The 22,206-nt window shown below is 32.2% G+C and overlaps 5 protein-coding genes and 1 long non-coding RNA gene across 6 annotated transcripts in view; 4 read left to right on the forward strand and 2 right to left on the reverse strand.

Moving 5' to 3' along the window:
- LOC107359369 (neuroligin 4-like) overlaps positions 1 to 4,194 on the forward strand; it is an 83,897-nt gene extending 79,703 nt beyond the window's left edge. Inside the window, exon 7 of the mRNA XM_089268100.1 lies at positions 3,322 to 4,194. Within this exon, the coding sequence (XP_089124226.1) occupies positions 3,322 to 4,005 (684 nt within the window). The 3' untranslated portion in view covers positions 4,006 to 4,194. The remainder of the gene's footprint in view (positions 1 to 3,321) is intronic.
- A 211-nt stretch (positions 4,195 to 4,405) lies between these two features.
- Positions 4,406 to 6,228, forward strand: LOC149093831 (uncharacterized). The gene is made up of 4 exons (XM_089267078.1): positions 4,406 to 5,650; positions 5,706 to 5,780; positions 5,866 to 5,949; positions 6,065 to 6,228. The coding sequence occupies exons 1-4, from the start codon at positions 4,577 to 4,579 to the stop codon at positions 6,128 to 6,130; spliced, it is 1,299 nt and encodes a 432-aa protein (XP_089123204.1). The 5' UTR covers positions 4,406 to 4,576; the 3' UTR covers positions 6,131 to 6,228.
- Positions 6,229 to 7,980: 1,752 nt separating this feature from the next.
- On the forward strand, positions 7,981 to 9,946 carry LOC112538594 (uncharacterized). The gene is made up of 4 exons (XM_025160301.2): positions 7,981 to 9,198; positions 9,253 to 9,327; positions 9,390 to 9,473; positions 9,547 to 9,946. The coding sequence occupies exons 1-4, from the start codon at positions 8,125 to 8,127 to the stop codon at positions 9,610 to 9,612; spliced, it is 1,299 nt and encodes a 432-aa protein (XP_025016069.2). The 5' UTR covers positions 7,981 to 8,124; the 3' UTR covers positions 9,613 to 9,946.
- Positions 9,947 to 12,258: 2,312 nt separating this feature from the next.
- Positions 12,259 to 14,905, reverse strand: LOC149093832 (ileal sodium/bile acid cotransporter-like). Its single transcript, XM_089268139.1, has 4 exons — positions 14,139 to 14,905; positions 13,885 to 14,062; positions 13,637 to 13,794; positions 12,259 to 13,265 (listed from the first exon to the last, which is right to left on the reverse strand). The coding sequence occupies exons 1-4, from the start codon at positions 14,838 to 14,840 to the stop codon at positions 12,777 to 12,779; spliced, it is 1,527 nt and encodes a 508-aa protein (XP_089124265.1). The 5' UTR covers positions 14,841 to 14,905; the 3' UTR covers positions 12,259 to 12,776.
- Positions 14,906 to 15,048: 143 nt separating this feature from the next.
- LOC107360088 (uncharacterized) lies at positions 15,049 to 16,992 on the forward strand. Its single transcript, XR_001568222.3, has 3 exons — positions 15,049 to 15,309; positions 15,415 to 15,492; positions 15,622 to 16,992. It is a non-coding gene; the product is annotated as an uncharacterized LOC107360088 (long non-coding RNA).
- The window catches only part of LOC107360087 (high affinity cationic amino acid transporter 1), a 62,507-nt gene continuing 55,731 nt past the window's right edge, over positions 15,431 to 22,206 (reverse strand). Inside the window, exons 7-8 of the mRNA XM_089268138.1 lie at positions 19,368 to 19,664; positions 15,431 to 15,707 (exon numbers count right to left, since the gene is read on the reverse strand). Coding sequence (XP_089124264.1) covers positions 15,544 to 15,707; positions 19,368 to 19,664 — 461 coding nt within the window. The 3' untranslated portion in view covers positions 15,431 to 15,543. The remainder of the gene's footprint in view (positions 15,708 to 19,367; positions 19,665 to 22,206) is intronic.

Consider the following 22,206-nt stretch of genomic DNA (forward strand, 5'->3'; position numbering starts at 1 on the left):
ATTCAATATTCAACTCTTTTTTCATCAAATATCCATTATAAGTGTGATAAAGGTTGTTGACCAAAGGAAATGAAAGTCACTTGTTAACTGTAATATTCAAATGATAATGTTATTATATTAATAATATCATTTGCGATCGATACAAGTAGCTACTTGCATTCAGTGAAGATATTCATTTAGGATGGGCTCAATGTTGGGAATCGATGGTTGAATAATGAAAGTAAAAAGTTGAATATTAATGATTGAATAATTTCAACTTTGCTTCTTCTCTAATTATTCCAACTTTCTCTATACAATTTAATCATGAATAGTTTTCCTGATTGTCTTTGAAAGCTTTTGTTGGTGACAAGGTCAATTTTTGATCTTCTTATCATTCAATTTTTGGGTTTCGATGTCTGCTCAGGTTTCAATCAAATGTCCATCATTGGACCATTTTAATCGAGATGACAAGACAACTCTGGTGACTAGATTTTCATCTAATCGAATCTTTCATGCAATTGATATTGAAATGACAAATGAAAGTTTTCATCAAAATATGATTCCTAGCCAAATGTGATACATGATTGAGATATCATTGCAAAGGAAATGCTCATTAATGTGATGGCTAGAGCTTATTTTACCTCTAATATCCGCTTAAATAAGCTTTTTGAAATTCATACTTTTTTATCTGAGGGAAGACAAAACTTTCCAGAAATTTATTTACGCTTTGCCAATAATAGGTTAGCAGAAAAGTTTCCGATCATGCATTATTCGACAAATCTGTCTTATTGTTTCATAAGAAGTCTCAGGAAACTCACAAAAGTGATGTTGTACAACTGATAGTCAAAAATATTTTTGCATCAAAGTCTTGGCAGTCTTTAACAACGAGTGGTTGCCTAAAGGTTTGATGAATGACAAAGCACGTGAGCATTTAAATAACTGCAACTTGCATCGCACAATATCAGCTTGTCAATGAGCAAAAGGCACAATCATGAATGATCAAAACTTGACGACGAGTGTTCAAACGATCTCAAAGTTCTTACAAAATTTCTTTAGATTTTCTTGTCGCTTAAAAATTACATTTGATTATCTCTATCGGGTAGCTTAGAAAGGGAAAAGTCCTCCAAGCCAAACGATATAAGAAGCAAATACATTTGATTAGGCCCAATTGATGTCCGATTCATTAGGAAAACCAAAAAGGGTTTATTAGGATGTAGATATGAATTATTTTGTTATGTTTTGCTAACGTCATTGCATAAAGCTATCAGATCAGGTTCATCTTTTTCCAACTAATCTTCATTATTCAAAGTGGACAAGTTAATAAGTCGAATGAAATAGAAATGCCAAACATTTACAGAAATTAAAATACCAATCTTGATCAGCTTACTGTGTTTATATTCAGTTGATCAGATATGACCACAAACAGGCATTAAGAATAGAGACATTCACTCTTGGTTGTTTCTTGTCAATTGAACCTTTTATCATTTAACCAACAATGAAAGTTCAAATGTCGACACCATTTTGTTGCAAAAAAAATTATTAACTGGCCAATGGAAACATTGACCATTTCATCCGAAGCTCACTTAGCAAGTTTGACAAGCTTTTTTAACCTGTCCAAGACTATTGAGAATATTGTCGACCATTTTTCCTGTTCCCTGTTATCCTTCCGAGTTTCCATCATTTTCTAACCTGCAGCCATTTAATAATAATATATATCACTATTATTAACATTATCACAATGATTGTTATTAAGGGCGACATGATGAAAAGTGGTTCAATAGCTTGAAGCAATAACTGACCATTTGCGACGGAAAAAAAATTGATGCAAAAATTTAAATTTAAAGTGTGCAAACAAGCTCATTTTTGTAGGTCAACAAAAAATTTGTGTTCCATTGAGAATCAATTGACAAATGATATGCTAAATGATATGTAATATGAAATGAAACGAAATGCAATGAAAAGAAGAAGAAGAAGGCTGGGAGTGAAAATGTATCCATGGAAGGGAAGATGAAGAGCAGGATGAAGATGAAGCTGTCAAAAGCAGAAGCATCAGATTCTGGGTTGTGTGTGAGTTACAGGATAAATGTACAATTTGGACACACTCAACTTGTACAGTTAACAGTAAGTTCATTAGGTTGGTTAAAAAAGATGAGCGTTTTGTGACTGGAAGCAGAGTGAATGGAGTAAAGCTCCATGGTGATGCTGGTGGAAGGGAAGAGAATCAAGATTTACTAACGAAGAGTAAGTGTCCTATTATAGCTAAAGACAGGTCATTCCAAATGAATAGCTGTTAATAACTGTCATCAGGAGAAGCTTATTTACTTTCCTCTTTCAGAGTTGAATAAAGACGAATGATGATGAAAATGAGTGAGACAATCTTTAACAAGACTAACCTTTCTTTTCACTAAACAACATTACTCTTCAGCATTTTTGTCTTCATTTAACTGAATCTTGTGATTCTCTAAATCTCTCTCATTCTGCGTTATAATAATATCTACAATATCTAAATGTAGACCAAAATACCACGATAAAAACAGACTTTTCCTTCTTTTCATTTTCTTCTTCTTTTTTCTTCTTCTTTTCTCATCATCATCATCCTTTCATCATCTTATCTTGTATCTAATAAGATAAAAAGCATTCCATGAAAATCAATTTCAAATAAAGAATCAGAAGCATTTTCCTCAACCGAATAAAATTGAGTTAAAGTCTCTTTTTTTCCCACTCGCCGCTCTTTCTATTACTAAATATTTTGCCTCAACTTTTCAAAGCTTTACACTTTTTTTTATATTGTTGCTTGTTTAAATAGGTGATTCCTATTATCGATTTCATCCGTTACTTACTCTTGTTGATTGATCTTTTTTCATCTTCATCTTTATCTTCATCTTTGCTCTTAAAGATCTGCCAGAGAATGTGAATAAAGAAGATTCCAATGTCAATTCAGATAAAATAAATGGCAAACACTTTTTCTTCTTCTTTGCTTTTCTCAAACTTTTTTAATACTCTTTACCATCTTCATCTTCAATACAATGTTGAATTTTGTTTAAACTTTTACTCTTTTCCTTCAACTTATTGGTATTCACATTTTGTTGAAGTAATGGCAACAATTTAAGAGGAAAAAAACTGTTCATTTCAACACAAAAATTCACTCCATCTTCTTAGCTATTCAATTCGTCACATGTTCAACTAGATTTTAATTCAAAACTCGATTATGTTCGAATTAATTGAGCTAAAAATTCATGTTTTGTGGTGAAAAAAATCGACAACTTTTGCTACTCAAATGGTTAATCAATATTTCGATAAACAAATTGATTTACAAATATTTTTCTCTCTCTCTCTTGACAGGGTTTAACCAAAGATGAAACACCTTTATTAACCAATCGAAGTTCCTATATTATTCAAGATTGCGGTGAAAGTAAGCCTGATGATGAACTTGACCTTACTCGGTCAACGGGCAACACTGATCTTGGTATGACTTTGGATGAAGACAAGTATCTTCAACAAGAGCAACTGCAACAGCAACAAGATCGAACCTATCAAACTCATTACTTAACCAATGTAAACTTGAACGATTCAATAACTGATTTAAATAGACTTAAAAGTGACTGTGCCAAAGTTTTGATAACAAATTATGCTCCAAGAGACTCGACAACTTCAAATGCAAGCACAATCAGTGGCAGTGGTGGCAACACTTTACGTCGAAGTCCTAAATCAGTGTTGAAAAAGAGTTCAATGGAAGAACCGGTAATGAGCGTCTTTCACTACAGTCCAAGTCACCACCATTCAGGTTGCCCATCATCCACATGCTGCACCTCCGAGTGTACAATATCAACAACCGTACCAACCAATCCATCCATCCAAGCCTCTTCCATACCTGGTTATGTGACCCTGGGTCGTCAAGGAGCTCATCATACTTACCATTCACAGCACCCCAGTATTGTTTATAACCATCGAGCCTTAACTCAATCTGAACTAATGAACAAAGGATCAAATTTAATGGGTCGTTGTGAAGAAGAGACGACAGCATGATTCATTGAGAATCTCAATGTTGAAAGTTGATTTTTTGAGTTTACAATTTCCCTTCTTTCCTCTATTCATGATTCATTTTTTAGACACTTGAAGCTCTTGTTTTGCCCTTTTGTAATATAACCAATTATAACCATTTTTGTTAACATTTCAAAGAAAATTATTGAAATAAACAATTTTTTAATCGACGCATTTCACTGTTTGTCTGAATCAATAAGGCGTTTATCGCTGCGGTTCAATAGCCACTATCGATACATCGACTTCAATAATAAGTTGAACAAATTGATCAATCTTTATTATCTAATTGATTCATTGATGTTATTTGAATAGTTATTGTCAACATTTGTATGCTAAATGGTAATATTTTTATATCAAGTTTATCCTTGAAAGACAATGGATTGACTCAAAGCTCTAGAGAATCTAAAATCATTATCCAATCGAGGTAAACTTTTCGGTGGACCGATAATTTCATGGGTAAATTTTGTTGTTTATTCTGTTCATTTATGTTGTTGTTAGCAAAAAAGTCAAAAGAATTGCTTAAAAGAAGTTGAAAGTTTAGAAGACCGACATTGGAATGACGACTCAAAATTCCTTTGAAATAAAATGGAAACTCGTAAAGTCTAAAATTGCCTTTACATTTGGCCTTTCAAGTAGTGAACGTTCAGTTGGAAAAATTTCCGCTCTGATTGGCAAAATTCATTCACTTACATTATTAACTCTAGTATTGAGAAAAGGATACCACCAGGATGGAAAACCGTGGAATGAAAAGGAAGCTTCTAATTTCAAGAAGCGAAATGACTTCTTACGATTGTGCCTTTTGATAATGATATTGCGCTTCATTTTTTTCATATTTACCGAGGAGCCCTCGAACATCACCATGATTCTCGGAAATGCATTCTATTCGTCAACAAAAAGTCGAACTTTGAACTTGCTCGAGTTGATATATATTTCCATGCTCGTCATAGCTCGAGAGTACATTTTGTATTGCGAATCAAAAGGACGCCTCAGCTTCCTGTTGGATATGAGGACTTTGAACACAAGTTTAAATAGCTATGCTTTGAAAATGTCTCCAGTCCAATTTGATCTTTTTGTGCGCCGAGTTCAATTCACTCTATTCAATTGGTCAAACCTTTTTTATCCGTTTTCTTTCATCCTTGTTCTGGGTCTAGCAATTGTAAGACTTATGAATGTTCAAGTTTACTTCAACTTGATTTATCTAGTTTCAAGTGCTATCTGGTTCATACCAGAAACGGCAACTGTTGTGTGTCTCGTTTGGGGTTTGGCAGCCATCGGTACTTATTCATTCATATTGTCATACTTCTACTTGGCCTGGCTTCAATCACAATTAGATAGACTCCGCATATTACGCCGGAGCACTCAATCGGCAGAAATGAATTATCTCTTGAAATCAGTTAATTTCGATTTGCAAAAGGTTTTTCTTCACTTTGATCGAATGGCTAATGATTTGAATTATCTTATTGGATATGCTGTCTTTGGCATCTCATTTATGATGGTCATTGCAATTTCATTTTCAAATTTTCTTAAATTGCATTCTCCTTTGCTGGCTAATGTTATTTTGATAGCTACCTTTTTGGGTGTAGTTTGTATGACAGCTATTTTACATTCAAGCACTCAGATTTACACTAAAGTAAGTCTTGAACAAAAATTTGATTCTTTTTTAATCATTTTCTTATTTTTCTCAGTATAACCAAATTTGTGGTTATTACTCTTCTTTCATGGCTCGACAATATGGTTTGCAAATTCATAATGGTTTGAAGGTACATGGTGAAACTTTGTATCATTTAAAATCTTATAAATTGTTGAGAAATATTCTTTGCTAATCTGAGCATTCTTAACTTTCAGATTTTACACATTTTGGAGAAGTGTTCATACAATGGAATCAGAATTGGTGATTTAACTTTACTTACAAGTACATTTCTTTGCTATGTATGTAATTTTCCACGTATTTATACATTATACATACGTATATTAATGACTCATTCGAAGCGTTTAATTGCTAGAATCAAAGATCTAATTTAGATGTATTTCCATTTATTTACAGTTTATCCTTGAAAATATTTCCGCAATAATGTTAATAACTGTTAATATCCGTTCATTTGAATCTTGAAATTCTACCTAGTGGACAGGATAACGATGGCAATCGGATATTTTCACAGATTTTCATCAATCTAATCAAGTTTTTGAGCATCTTGATCTAATTGATATCAATATTTTTGGCAAATGACAATTGGTCTTAAAATAAAAAAACATTGTCAAATAATACTGGTTATCTTGAATCTCAATTGAACCTTGGCTTTATTAATTCAATTAAATTGTTTGGGGGGTTTTCTTGAATAATATTGATGTTCAGCAATTTTACGCATTAGAATTTAAAAGTCCGTAAGATCAATACGGAGCAATATGTACAATTTTGCCTTGTATCACCGCAACGTAAAAATGCTAAAAAATCCGTAAAAAATAACATAATTGAAATATTAATTAGTTAATGTTAATATCAATCAAAGCCAATATTAATAATTGGAAATAGTGTATAAACTGAAAATAATTTTGATGTTAAAATGGCCAGTTTGATTTATAAATAATATATTGACATAACAACAGTGCAAGAAATCATGTACAACCAAGTAAAATTTGTATGCATTGAAATGAAATTACAGTCTTTTCACACTTATTTTGACAAAAAAACAGCACCTTCTATTATATTGCCAATAGTAAGACGAAAGTACTATCCCAGCACTGTTTATGCTAGGGCTAGAGTTTCGATACCAATAGATGGCTCCGATTTTTTTGTCAAAATAAGTGTGGCAAGACTGTAGTAGTAAGTAAGGGCTACCGCGTAAAAAAGACTGTCCATGTTTTTGACCGAAAAGAGAGGGAAGATAGGAATAAAATAAAACTGAAGACTAGAGACTTGACTAGAGAAATAAGACTTTATTAATAAAATTAAATAAACTTTTTTAATACAAAATTGTACGATTTTACAATGGTTGGTTCTCTATACTTACCTGTTAGTTGAACTGCCTTTCGTAGACAGTTTCTCACACAGGTTTTCGAACCAAGGTTTTGCCGGCCACACGAAATCCCCTCAATCCTAATTTTCAGCTTCTTGGCGAATAGCTTTTCAATCGTCCTAGAGACAGCGTAGGAATCAATGAGATGGTCATATATGATCATTTTGTACTCCTCTTCCTTGTAAAGGAGTGGAAGTCTACAATGGGCAGACGAATATGCCAACCAATTGTAGCTTGATTTTAATACACAAAGTTTCTCACCTTGCGTGCACATGCACGCAGTTCTTTTATCACTGTTTCCGGGGTACAGTAGATTTTTAAGGAAGGGTCTTTACGCACCGGACCAAATCGCTTGGACATTTTCATATCCTTACATGAACAAAATTTCCTGAAGAAGGTAATACCATTACCTTTGATGCTGGTTGTAGACGATGATAAGAACTTACACATAAGAGTAACAACTGAAGTAAAAAAGATGGAGTCATCGAATACATTTGTTCCAACTTTCGGAAGCTCATCGAACGACTTCAACAATGATTTTTTTGAAAGTTATATATTTTAGAAGAAAAGCATGAAAAGATTATCGAAAAAACTTATTGTTGCTTTACTCATTGCTTCAGGCACTAACAAGATGCATCCCCGATTTTTGCCCACCCTTTTACCCTCTCTCTATTTTGCAGCTTATTTTTTTTCTGAATAAATTAGGCGTTTATCGCTACGATTCAATATTCATTATTGACAAATTGACTTCAACAATAAGCTGAATTCAAAATTTAGGATTTGTTTAGAGCAATTGCTTTTAAACTAATAAGTTATATGAATAGCTATTAGTAAAATTCGTAAACATATATATTTTTACATCGACCCAAGTTTATTTTTCAAAGATAATAGCTTTTTGTAAAACTCTAGAGAATCTTAAATTCATTATCCAATTTAGGAAAACTTTTTGGTGGCCTGATAATTTTATTGACAACTTTGTTGACTTATTATATTATGTTTATTTGAGTTTGTCTTGTTCAGAGAAAGTCAATTACATTGCATAAAGACAAGTTAAAAGTTATTATACATTCAGAAGACCACCGACATTGGAATGACGGCTCAAACTTCCTTTGAAATAAAATGGAAACTCATAAAGTCTCAAATCGCGTTTACGTTTGGCCTTTCAAAAAGTGAACATTCAGTTGAAAAAATTTCGAACCTGATTGGGAAAATTCATTCACTCACGTTATTAACTCTAATATTGAGAAAAGGATACCATCAGAATGAGAAACCATGGAATGAAAAGGAAACCTTTAATTTCAAGAAGAGAAATAATTTATTTCGATTGTGCATCTTGATAATGACTTTGCGTTTCATTATTCTAATAAATACCGAGGAGCCTTCGAACATCAGCATTATTCTTGGAAATGCATTCTATTCATCAACAAAAAGTCGAATTTTGAACGCTCTCGAATGCACATATATTTCCATGCTTGCCTTAGTTCGAGAGTACATTTTGTACCTGGAATCGAAGGGTGGCTTCAGTCTATTGTCTGACATGAAGATTTTGCATAACAGTTTAAATTGTTATGCTTTGGAAATGTCTCCAGCTCAATTCGATATTTTTATAAGCCATGTTCAATTAAACTTATTCAATTGGTCGAACCTTTTTTATCCCTTTTCTTGTTTCCTTGTTTTTGGTATCGCAGTTGTAAGGCTTTTCAATGTTCAACTTTACTCCAACTACGTTTATGCAATTGCAAGTGCTGCTTGGTTCGTCCCTGAAATGGCAACTGCTTTGATGCTTTCTTGGGGCTGTGGAGCCATCGCTACCTATTCCTTCACGTACTCATATATATACTTGGCCAGGCTTCAATCGCAATTGGATAGACTTTACATATCATATCGAAGCACCCAATCGACCGAAATGAATTACATATTGAAATCAGTTAATTTTGATTTGCAAAAGGTTTTCCTTCACTTTGATCGAATGGCTAATGATTTGAATTACTTGATTGGTTATGCTGTCCTTGCCATCTCATTCCTGATGGTTACTGCAGTTGTGTTTTCAAATTTTCTTAAATTGCATTCTCCTTTGCTCGCTAATTTAATATTAATTGTTACCTTTTTAGGTGTGATTTCCATAACAGTTATTCTACATTCAAGCGCGCAGATTTACACTAAAGTAAGTATTTCACAAAATGCGTTTCCCTTTTGATTATCTTCTTATTTTTTGCAGTTTAACCGAATTTGTGGTTATTACTCTTCTTTCATGGCTCGACATTCTGGTGTTCGAGTCCATAATGGTTTGAAGGTAAATGTTGATTTAAAATCTTGAGACACTTTCTCGTTAATCTGAACATTCTTAACTTTCAGGTTCTTCACATTTTGGAGAAATGTTCATACAATGGTGTCAAGATTGGTGATTTAACTCTACTTACGAGTACATTTCTTTGCTATGTATGTAATACAATTCAATTGAAACATTTGATTGGTGGAATTCACGATCTAATTTATTTCCATTTCTTAACAGTTTATTCTTGAAAACATTTCTGCAATAATGCTACTAATTGTTAATGTCCGTTCATTAGAATATTAAGATTTCCCAAGGAAAGAAAGATGAGGAAAGAAGGACCAAAAACAAGGTCTTTTCAGTGGCTAGGTTAAAAATTCTGTGTCTTTTGAACGATTTGCTGGATTTAAAAGTATGTTACAGATTACTTGGATTAATGGAGGAGTCTACATGCTGAACTATCTACGCACTACACGGGAAAAAGTTGTAATGAAACACATTTTGTTGTTTTGTTCATTTCTATTAATAGTTCTTTGTGCTCATTTTCAAACGCATCCTCATTTTTAAACGACCTCAAAATAAACTGTTTCTCCGTTTCTATAATTGTATTATAATTATATTGTGATAAGTTGTACTCATTGAATGCTCGATTCTTGCAACGATACATTTTAATATCGCGAAACTCTACTCTACACTCTGCTATAAATTTTTTGAGGACACTGTGTGAACCTTGGCTATTTTACCCTTTACCATCGAACTTCAAGAATCTATTACATCTTCACCAATTAAAACCGTTTTTCAACATTGCAAAGAAAATCGTTGAAATAAACAATTTATAATGGACAGATTTTATTGTTTGTTCTGAAAGCAATGTAACGTTCATTATTTATAACATTAATACATAAAACAGAATCAATATTATTCAATGTTCATTATCGATGTATTGACTTCTACAAATTGAACAAATATTTGATCGATTTGAAGGTAAAATCTTTAATTGTTTTACTCTTATAACTTTAATAGTTACATCTGTAATTTACTTGGAAAAGTAATATTTTCATATCGATTCAAGCTTATTTTTTAACGAAGGTTCAAAAGAGAAACTCTGTAAAAGAAAAAGTTCGAAATTCATTATCCAATTGAGCCTAACTTTTGACCGTTAATTTCATGAATCCATTTTGTTGGCTTATTCTATTGAACGACGAAAATATCTGAGCATTGAGTTGTATTGAAAGTAAACTTGATATTTTGCTTTAAAACATCAACATTAAAATGACGACCCAAAGTACCTTTGAAATAAAATGGAAACTTATGAAGTCTAAACTCGCGTATGCATTTGGACTTTCAAATGATGTGAGCTCTGATAAGATTTGTCATCTGATTGGACAAATTAATTTCCTTACAATAATAACTCTAATATTGAGAAAAGGACTATATACCAACAGGATGGAACTCAGCATATTTACTTCAACAAGCTCAATGTTCTCTGTCGATTGGGCACTTTAATCTCGATTATTCGCTTTGCTCTTCTCATAGTTACTGATGAATCTTCAAACATGAGCATAATTCTTGGAAATTCATTCTATGGGTCACCAGAAAGTGCAACATTTAACTTGCTTCAGTTCTTATATTTTGCAGTGCTTATCATAGCTCGCGAGTACATTCTGTATCTTGAAACAAAAGGTCGATTCGTTATTCTATTGGAAATCAAAGTCATGAACTCGAGTTTCAATTGCCATGCCTTGAAAATATCTCCAGTTCAATTTGATATTTTTAAGCGTCGAATTCAATTTGCTCTAATCAATTTCTCAAACCTTATTTACCCACTTACATGTCTCATTGTTACGAGTTTGGCAGTTATAAGACTTTTGAATGTTCATGTTTACTCAAACTACATTTACCTAATTTCGAGTGCTATCTGGTTCGTCTTAGAAACGGTAACTGTTTTGTTTCTTTCTTATGGCTGTGGAGCCGTAGCTGCCTATGCAGTAATATTGCCGTACTTGTACTTGGCTCGACTTCAATCTCAATTGGATAGACTCAAAATGTCTTATCAAAGTGTTGAATCGACAGAAATGAATGGCCTCTTGAAATCGGCCAATTTCAATTTGCAAAAAATTTTCATTCATTTCCATCGGTTGGCTGAAGATTTCAGATATTTGATTGGTTATTCCCTCGTTGGTATGTCATTCTTGATGGTCACTGCGATTTCAGCTGCGAGTTTTCTCAAGTTACATTCCAATCTGCTTGCTAATGTCATACTGATAGCCACGTTTTTCGGTGTAATCTCTATAACAATTATTCTTCATGCAAGCGCAATGGTTTACACTAAAGTAAGTCTTTGACAAAATGAGATTCATTTTCACCTTTTTCCTTCCAATTACAGTTTAACCAAATTTGTGGTTATTACTCTTCCTTCATGGCTCGACATTGTGGCGTTCAAATACACAATGGACTTAAGGTGAGACTTAAGTATCGATTCGCGTTTCCAAACACAATAACAAATGAAAGAATAAAAAGTTTACAGATTGGCATAAAAAAATGTTTAATTTAAATTGTTTTGCCCTCTTCTTAACTTTCAGATTTTACACATTCTGGAGAAATGTTCATACAATGGATTCAAGATTGGGGATTTAACTCTACTTACAAGTACATTTCTTTGCTATGTATGTAGTTATTCATTATTAACAACTCAATCGAAGAATTTGATTGTTAGAATCAATGATCTAATTTAGATGTTTTTTCATCTTTTCGCAGTATATTCTTGAAAATATTTCCGCGATAATGCTACTGATTGTAAATTTGCGCTCATTCAGATCTTGAAATTTTACCGAATGGAACGAATGGAAATCGGAAATTTTTCTAAAATCTTAATTTATTGGCTCAAGTGTTGAGTATTTGGTCTTCAGCCAGTACCAATGAACATCAAAGGCTGCTTTGTATAGAGAATGGTTTGGTTTTGAAATGCTTTGGATTCAATTTATTATTATAGATATTATAGATTGATAATTTTTCAACAATAATTAACCTTTAAAATACAATGTACATTAAATAACTAATTTAAAAAAATTAATTTTGCTTTGTAATTTTAACAAAAATTTTGGTTATCGTATAAATTTGGAGCAAACAGAAAATGATTGGACAACTAAAAGATGATTGCACTTTTTTTGATTTTGGGATGTTGACGGAATCAGACTTTCAATAGCTCCTTTGAGTTTAGACTAGATCCAGACAGTAGCAAATTTTGGTTTAAATATTTTCGTATTATTCATTCGTACTAAGATTCAATGGGACAAAAGGTTCATTGATTCGTTGAATGATTGAGTGTTTCAAATGACTATTCAATATTGATTTTTTGGAGTTTAAATTAACTAACGTTTTCTTCTCATTTCGACTCAGGAGACATTCACTATTGCTCTAAAATTGATAATGATGAGTAGGTAAGTAGAGAGATTGGTAGGAACAGAAAATTATGAGAAACTCTTTATCGACATTAGACCATTAACTGATTGGGGTGTGCGTAAATGCTTGTGGTGGGAAATACTATCTTCAGGTGAACTATAAACAACCGTTTTTTGTGAAGAGGAACAAACATCACATAACTTCTTAAAGACAAATAGGATCATCAATGGGATTGGAGTCATGATGGAAGCTGCAACTGGCAAAAGAGTGGCTAAATCACTTTCTGGTGGTTGCAAGGCTAGACGGATGAGCATAATTGATATTCCTGTATTTTGAATACCGGTTTCAATTGCAATGGCTATCTGATCTGCTCTTTCAAAGCTAAATGCAATCGAAAACACAAGACCAATTAAGAAACCGAGCCACACATTGAGACCAGCTGATAATAACATTTTCCAGGTTAACAACTTCACCATTGACCAATAAACGTAGGTACTAAAGACAACGATAAATATAATCATCACAGTTGATACAGGAGCCAAGATGCGTTTACAGACCTGTTGAGGGAAAGCAAATTATAATTAGTTGACTAAATAATTGATGAGATAAAAGTTAATGGACCAATTTTAGGCAAATTGAAATTCAGCTTAAGAAACAATTTCGTGTGAACATACAAATTTAAATCTATTCTTGCAGTTTCCTGTACAGTTTATGAAAAATTTGTTGATTGGAAAATTTTTCCGCTCATCAATCAAACAGGATAAAGCTTTGAAAACAGTTTTCCTGAATGAATGAAATAAATCAACAAAATTTACAGCTAAAACTTTAAACAAATAAATGCCGGTGTGCATCGAATTAAATTTGTATATTGAATTTGTGATGAACTAGAATGAAACGAAATTGGTTAAAGGTTTAATTTAAGTCTTACTCTGGACACTTTGGGCAAATATTTTTGGAAAAGGAGACCAATTCCTAAGAAGAAGGCCATTGCCAACAATGATTCGAAAATACGAATATATGGGACAGTGAAAGTACTTGGACCTTGAATGCGAGCACCTAATGTGAATAGCCATAAAGGAATCATAACTGAAACAAAAAAACAGGAAGAATTAAAAACCATACCAAACAAATTCATCAAAAACGAAGCTATTGTTAAGCTGCAGATTCGATGCTTACATAAGGCGCAAAAGGTGCTAATGAAAGTCATGGTTAAACTGAGATTGAGATTGCCACCAAGTAAAAGAGTCCACATATTGGATGCATTTCCTCCTGGCGAAATTCCGAAAGCAAATAAGCCAAACCAATAGTAATACGCATCGCCATTCAATAGAAAATATCCGACACAATATGATGTCTGAAAAAATTTGTTTATAACGGTAATTAATAAGAATGATTGAAGGGCAAAGATAAGTGGAAGACTTCAAGCTTACCAAAGGCATAACAACATATTGTGATATCAGCCCAATCAAAGGAGCAATCGGTTTTTTAAGTACACTTTTGATAACAAACAAATCTATAGCACATCCCATGTTGATGAAATTTAGCAAAACCAACGAGACCACTGAAAGGGTAAATATCTTTTCCAAGCGACTATGTTTAAGTGAAACCAAAATGGTTAATCGATTGGTACTCTTTTCACCCTCTTTATGTCCATTGCCAGCAATTAGTAAGTCTGCAGATGCAGGCAACAGCTCTTCTTTATAAGCGCACGGAGGATTATCCCGTAGCGCGCTTGACTGTCCATTGATGTGGTGAGTTTCGTTTGGGTTAACATATTCTAAAAATAGATTAGTGTGACCTAATAGTTTACCCATAATGTCAACAGAACCAGAAAAATTGAACATTCCATTTTTATCTGGATGAAGAAAAGCTTTATCTAGTCGCAACAATTTGGAATTACCATCTCCTCCGATATCAGCAACACGAGGTGATGAAATTTTTAATTGATAATAAAGATGTCCATCGGCAATGGTTTGATGGATCTTGTCTGTAAGAGTAAAGTTGATGATGGTCGATTCACCTTCTTTAATCCTCACTTCATCTTGGCCATAATCAACTTTCAAAGATGATACAAGTTCAACTAATAAACAAAATATCCATATTTCACAGCAATTTAGATTTAACAACTTCATTTAGACTTTCTATTGAGTTAATAAAAATGAGGAAAAAAAACCTGACACAATTTTGTAACATAACACTAACAAACAGATTCATTGACGGTAGTGACACCGTCACCTTACTCTCGGTTAAACTTACAAACTTGCTTCATTCAGCACTAGATGTAGACAGGTTTGTAGGTAAATCAAGTGCATCATAAAGTAGCGACATCTGTAGTGACCAAAAAGAAAATATATTCAATTCTTTAACGGTTTATTTATGCTTTTAATCAGCTTCAGTTTCCATTCAATTACTACTGAGTTAATTTTCTAATGACTTTCTGACTTTTCAATATCTTTCTGCTTCAATCAACATTGAAAAAAGAGTAAAAAAATCAATGCTTCTTTTGTTTTTATCCTGAAGCCTGATCAATGTTATGCGAAATGGTGAATCTTTTTGATAAAAAAATCTCATTTTTCTGAATTGCTTGACCAATGATCAAAGGTAATATTTCAATATTGACTAATCGATAATATTATTTACAGACTTATCCTCGTTCAATGTGAGTATCGTTTACTTATTTGTTTCTGCTAATTCAATATCTTTCAGAAATACGGACAAATGGTTCATGGATTGTGATAACTTTGATATAATCTCTTTAATATTTATCCCGTTCATTATTACAAGGTATGGCGCTATTTACAATATAATAAATAGATTAGACAATTAGATGTTCAATTAAACAGATGATCCATCGGTAAAGTTTTCCAGGCAATGAATAATCTCATCGTTTTCTTCGTCCAATGATACATTTAGGTTAAGCTGCTCTTGAGATTTGTCCGCTTCATCTGAATCCCCTTCATGGCTGTACCAAACACTGTAACTCAAGTAAACAAAGATTCCTGGAAGAAACGAAAGAAAGGATTTAATTTAATCGATAAGAAAATGGTCCATATTAACGATTCCTTGTTCCAGATTAAATATGCTTTACACCTTCAATTGGTCAACAATGTGAAACAAAAATCAAAGTCAACTGGTTCACCATGATAATGAGCACAGTCAAACCCATAGAAGCAAGTTCAACAGCTATAAATGGATATTGGAAAGAATCGAAAACTGGCTCGAAATCATTTTCATTGATATTCAGCCAACAATACAAGAGAGTTTCAACTCATGCAATATAATCATTATACTCATCACATAATGATAATGGTAATAATATCGTGATAAAATGTTATTAACCATTAACCAATATTGGGACCACAATCGATAAACCAATTATTATGCCAACATTTATGTAAATTAATTTTACATCATGAAAAGGTTAACATGAGAGTAAAGTGAAAACCTTTTCAATTTATTTTCTACACCAATTAGAGAATCTACAAAATTTAAAATTTCATCAAAAGCAAGTGTCATGCAATCATTCATTAAACTCGAGTGACTCTGCAAAGATTTAAATAGCTTTCAAATGGCACATCAATGAACATTTTTGTCAATAAGACCGCATTACTAAAAGTCTTGAATTGAAAATTGAATAAAATTTCAAGATGAATGTCAAAATTTGGAAGAAAACTTCTCAAGAAAAAACCTTTTGCATCGAAACAAATTTTTTCAGGCAACATTAGAAGATTGTGTTTTATGGAAATAATAAGTTGGATCGAAACAATTTCTCGATTAAAGTTGAAGACAAAACTTGGATGAAGTTGCAAATGTTAAAAGTAATCGACGTGATGAGTGAATCATGTAAAAGGTACGAACCTGGATGGTCAGTTGAAAAGTCAAAATTGAAGATGAAAAAATTTCTCTCAAGTTTAACATAAATAATGATTCTTTTGCGTGTCAACATTACTTTTATGGTGAAATGATAACTCTAGACAAGTTTCATTGATCGATCGTTCAAATGATATCTGAAAAGCATCAATTTGGATTATCATGAAAACGAAGAAAAAGAAAAAAAAGTGAAATGATAATTTACGAAATGAAATCTGAAGAAAAGTTCGACACATTATCATTATCATGGCCATACCTTTCATTGACTCATCAGTGATTCTTCTGTGATCAGAATAAGAATTTTTGTAAAATTCATTTTAAATCAGAAATCGAAAGAAAAAAAACGCATAAAAAAATCTTTCTCTCCACCAAAAACATTCTTGCAATAAAAAATTGAGAAAAAAAGTTTTAAAATATTCTTTTCGAAAAACTTTTAATTCATTTTGCTGAAATCGATAAAATTGATTATCGATAATTCTGTTCTCTTTACCATTTAATAGCAATCATCACCTTTACGAGTTAATCAAAAGTCGAGTTCATTGAAGACTCGCTTGAGATTTTACTCTTAAACTTGATTCAATAATTTATTCAATAACAAAACTCTGATAATGATAACTCTCAATGGAATCATTGGTTTATCATGAATAAAATAGTTCTCTGTTTGCATTTTTATTTTCTTTCCCAGAATAACCTTTTCTTTGAAACGTTTAATTGCATTATTCCAATGTTTATCGATTATTAAATTTGCATTTTTCAAGTTTTCTCATTGAGAATGATTGAAAATATGTTTTCCTTTTTCATCAAATATTTCACTTTGCAGACAATTTTCAATGTTTTGCCTTTAGGATGTTGAGCTGTTTAGTAATTGAATTTTTTCTCTCAGATAATAAAATTGTTATTCATGAAACAATTGAAATGAAATCACAGTCCAACTCGAATTAAATTGTGTAGTGAATATGATTAGTTGGTAAAACAAAAACACTGACTGAGTTTATTCCAGTCACGCTTGTAAGCATAAGAATGTTTCAAACGAAAAAGAGAAAAGGTTGAAAAAATTCAATTTTTCGGAATTTTTCAAAACTCGAAAGACTTTTACAAACTTTTTCTTCATTCAAATGCATTGATGATCATTTTATTGGTCGACTTTGAATTTTAATCGAAAAGGCTTTAAAGGTTAACTTGCATTTGCAATTTTCATTGCACTCGAATTCAATTTAATGATGATTTTAATGACTTTAATGTGTCAATAAAGTACTTGGAATGTTGTCCTTTCAGGTTTGCTAAATGGTCGTTTATTGATACTAAACAGTCAAAGATGAAAAACCCTTAAATCTACTCTTATTTTGCAATCCAATATTTGAGTGAAATTCAATGTTTACTGGGATTAAATCAATATTAATTAAAGTTGCTGTTATATTGAAATGTTGCCCGTCATCATGGTTGATCATCATCTGTGCTTGGGTCAACATTGACACTGGTAAACATTGGTCAAGATGATGGAAGAGATGAACAAGATTAGTCTTTTTTTCTCTCTCCTAATCATCATGACGATGATAGTTAAGTCTTTTTCCTGTAAACATTTCTTTTCCATCAGAAAATAAAAAGATGAAGGAAACTTGAGCTTATTCTTTTCCTTTTCCCTGAATCTCTTTTTTTTACAATCCATTGATTGGAAATGAAATTCACTTCACTTTTCACAACTGTTCACACCTTGTCTAACCATAAGCCAACATTAATATCATTAATACATTAGCGGGTTGATTAGCATGGTTTAATGGTATTCAATGAAAGTTCAATATTTAATGGAAAAAAGTTTCGAGTTGAACTTTGAAAGAATTGAACAAATAACAAATGTTGTGAACTTGAAACGCTTTTTTTGCTGTTAATGATTTTTTTCATTTCTTCTGCTCTTTCTTTGTACGATTGATGAAAACCTTTTTTTGTTGTTAAACAAGTAGAAACATCAATAAAGAGAAAAGAAAAATTCCTTTCGAGTTTGCCTTCTCTTTAATAACTTTTCAAATGTGTTGATAAACTTAATTGTTTCACTAGTCAATGCTGCTTGGTTTGATATCTTTTACGACGAAAAAAAGGTTGACTCGAAAAAAATCAGTTTTACTTTAAAATGGCTTTTGATCAACTGTAACAGCTCGTTTGACAAGCTACAACTTATTGGTTTGAAATGAGCTAAAATCCAGAAAATTTCATGTTTTTTTCTCGCTTCTTTTAATCATCATTTCTGATTCTTGCACATGAAGCTGTTGAACAAACAGTGAACAAATGACAAAATGTTATACAATTGATTTCACAATGTATTACATTAGCAATTTAATTTCAAAGTTACAAGAAAGAAAAAAGTTGAATTTCCATTAAAATTGACGCTAAGTTAAAGCCATCATAAGATGAAGCATCTGGAGCAAATGATAAAACTGTCGACTGTTGTTTCAATGAAAGTTAGAACAAACTATCGAAGAAGGTCGCAAGAATTATGAGCCCGGCGGAATCAATTCAATTGACCATCTAAGAAGGCTATTCAAGAAAAGATCTCAGATCTGATCTATCGAGGAAGGTTGTTCAAGTCACTTAAGATTCTCTCAAGATTCATGCAGAAAGCACTAAACTCAACCCAAACTAGCTAAGAGTTTGAAACCATCAGATTTACCAATAAAAATCGCACTCTTTTTAATAGCAATTTGATTGTTTACCAAAAAGTTTTCAGACCAATTGAATTTGTAATTAGGAACGTGAGTATCAAAATGCATTTGGAATAATGTAAATTAATGAATTACCTATGAGTGACCAGATTAAGAATGCAATCCAAGAGGAACTCGGAAGACAAATGATCAAATGAATATCCATCCAAATGGCACATATTGGTAATAAAGGTACACAGGGAATGCTGTTTCGTGAGGTTGACCGGTGTTTGGGTTGACGAACAATGAGAATTACCAGGATTACAATGAGAGTAAATAATCCGCTAACAATTAATTCAATCCACCAATCAGCTCCATCGGGTAAATATTTAGTTATGTGAACGGTTAAAGTTCCCATCAATAACATTAATCCCATGGTTAACGATAAAAGAACTGGAAAAGACAAAGAATACAAATTAGAATCAATTCTGACGAGAAACAAATTGAAACCTTTTTCCCTTTCATTATTCTCCATATTATATGACACAAAAGAAATTAATATAAATCATTATTCATGATTAAAAAGGAAAAAACGATTAAAAGAACAATTTCATCTCTTTAATTGTCGATTCACCCAATCAATTAGCAAACAAAATACATCAAAATTTTCATCAAATTCATTGCAATAATGGTTAATTGAAAAGTCCCTTTTTGCCAAGTTAAACATCTCCAAAGTGAACTTGATAATAATGTAAATGTTTAGCAACAATGGATATTATCGTTTCGTCTGTGAATAAAATTACTTCCGTAATGCAATAACTTTAACAATGTTGACCATCATCTGTCCATTATGGTCAATTACATCGCTCTCTTTATTGAAGTTTAAGAGGAACCAGCAAAGTGTCATTGCAATAATCATTTGTTGGAAAAGCGATTATCATTGTTACACTTTTATTTCTCGGCTTTTAATGCAAATGACTAGCCAAGCAAATTGATTGCATTTTGTATCGCATTATGAAGTATAACTTCATCTGACCATTTCCATTGTTGACTTGGAAAAAGAAGTAATAAGTTGAGACTTCTTTTTCGGAGAAAAAACGATGAAAATGAAAAAGATGCTCAAGGTGATTATAATGGATATAAGATGAAAACTGAGAAACATTTTTTTTCGAGTTTTCCATAAAAGAACTTTTTGAATCTCTTCTTCTTTTCCAATTTTGTAAAATTTTCCTTTTTCCAACGAATTCAAGTTCATTGGCGAGAAATGCATTTTACATGCTTTTCTTGCTTCAAAAGGATAATGTTGTATATTGAAACAAGCTGTGAAAGAGTTAAACTGAATCTCGAATAATCATGTTTACCTGGAAAGTGAAATGAAAAGTGTTCAATTGATTCGATTTTTTCGTTTTTCGAGTTTCTTCAAGTTGCATCTTCAACTTTTTAATGAATTATTTTCTTCGTTGTTAGTTTGTTTATCGACGAAATTTTCATCAAAGTTTCTTTTTCTCTCAACTCTTCAGGGCTGTGATTTTAATGCAAGTCAATGCGATTGTTTGGAGTTGGTCTTGTCAAGGTTTCCTTATTTCTCACCTTCTTTATCCTGAAATTCAATCAATTTTCATTGCGTTTGTCAATTGATTTTTTTTTGCATTTTGAACTTGTCCAAAGGTCATGTTTTATTCAGATCAGAATCACACTTAAATTGTGTTTACAGGTTTTCGGTTTATTGTTATTTGTGAGATTTTTTTCTTTAACTTGAACTTGTTCAACAAAAGGAGATAATTAAATCTACTGATTGACTGGCCTAATGAGTTATAATTAATAGATTGTGAGCAGAATTGATGTGATTAGACAGAAAATCAGTGTTGAAACGATTGTTCAACTTGTTAGCCTTTTGTTACTCAATGCTTTCTTCTTGACCTTTCGATTTTGTGTGTTGTGAATTATGCTCATGTTGTCCACCCATAACATGTGATCATGATGAGGAAACATGTCAAATGATGACAATACAAATTAACTGTTAACACTTTTCCAAAACGAGAAGAGTAAACAAGAGTTTAACCAGGACAAACAATTCCAGTTTTTTCTTGTCTTCTGTTTTTCTGTATCAATTCATTTGTAGTTTAGTTTAATAAAATTGTATCAGATGAACAAAGCTTAACATCAACTGCTAGTTGATGGGAATGGTTTACATTAAACTGTAAGCTTTTAAACCGCAGCAACTTTGATGAATACCTTTTGCCAATTGAGTGATATTCAGGCAAGGCAATTGATTCTCTGAAGATTTGCACCGGTTCATGTGATTAAAAGGTATTGAGATGAAACAGTAAACCTTTATGGTAACCAAAAGAGCAACAATGAATTGTACTTATCAACTCAACCCAAGGGAGAGAAACAAATGTGCATTCCTTGTAAATAATAGACTCAGAATAGTGGTTTGGTCTTTCACCGAATTATCATAGAATTACATTCAGAATCATATTCAAGTCAAGGTGAAACATCAACAGAACTATTAAGCTTAGTTGAGAGGTTCACTGGCAATGGACTTGAAACACAGTCATGAGAATTTTTAACGCCATTAGTTCTTACAATTAGAGAAGAACATTAAGAATTGGAAGTCTGTTTTTGGAGAATTTTTAATTTCTTTTGAACTTATTTAACTCTTTTCTTTGAATGAAATATGCCATGGAAAAGACTTATTCTGAAAAGATTTTGCTTTTCTGAAAGCTCATTCATCTGCAAATGCTTAAATGACTCGTCGAACTCATGAAAGCTGCTTCACGTTGTTGATGCATTCTGAATGTTTTGGTTGCAAAAATCAATGATTCCTAAATGCTGGAGCAAACTCATGATTGTTTATCTTTTGATTGTCACCAGAAAAAGAAAACAAAAGATAAGCTTAATGAAACTAATCATGAAATCAATTAATTGGTAAACCTCTTCTTTTTGTAACCTCCAGTTTCTGTACTTCATTATTATGGTAACAAAAAGCTAC

Source organism: Tetranychus urticae, chromosome 2 (assembly GCF_039701765.1).
Source record: "Tetranychus urticae isolate SD_2017Ah chromosome 2, NJAU_TeUrti_SD_1.0, whole genome shotgun sequence".
Taxonomy (NCBI): domain Eukaryota; kingdom Metazoa; phylum Arthropoda; class Arachnida; order Trombidiformes; family Tetranychidae; genus Tetranychus; species Tetranychus urticae.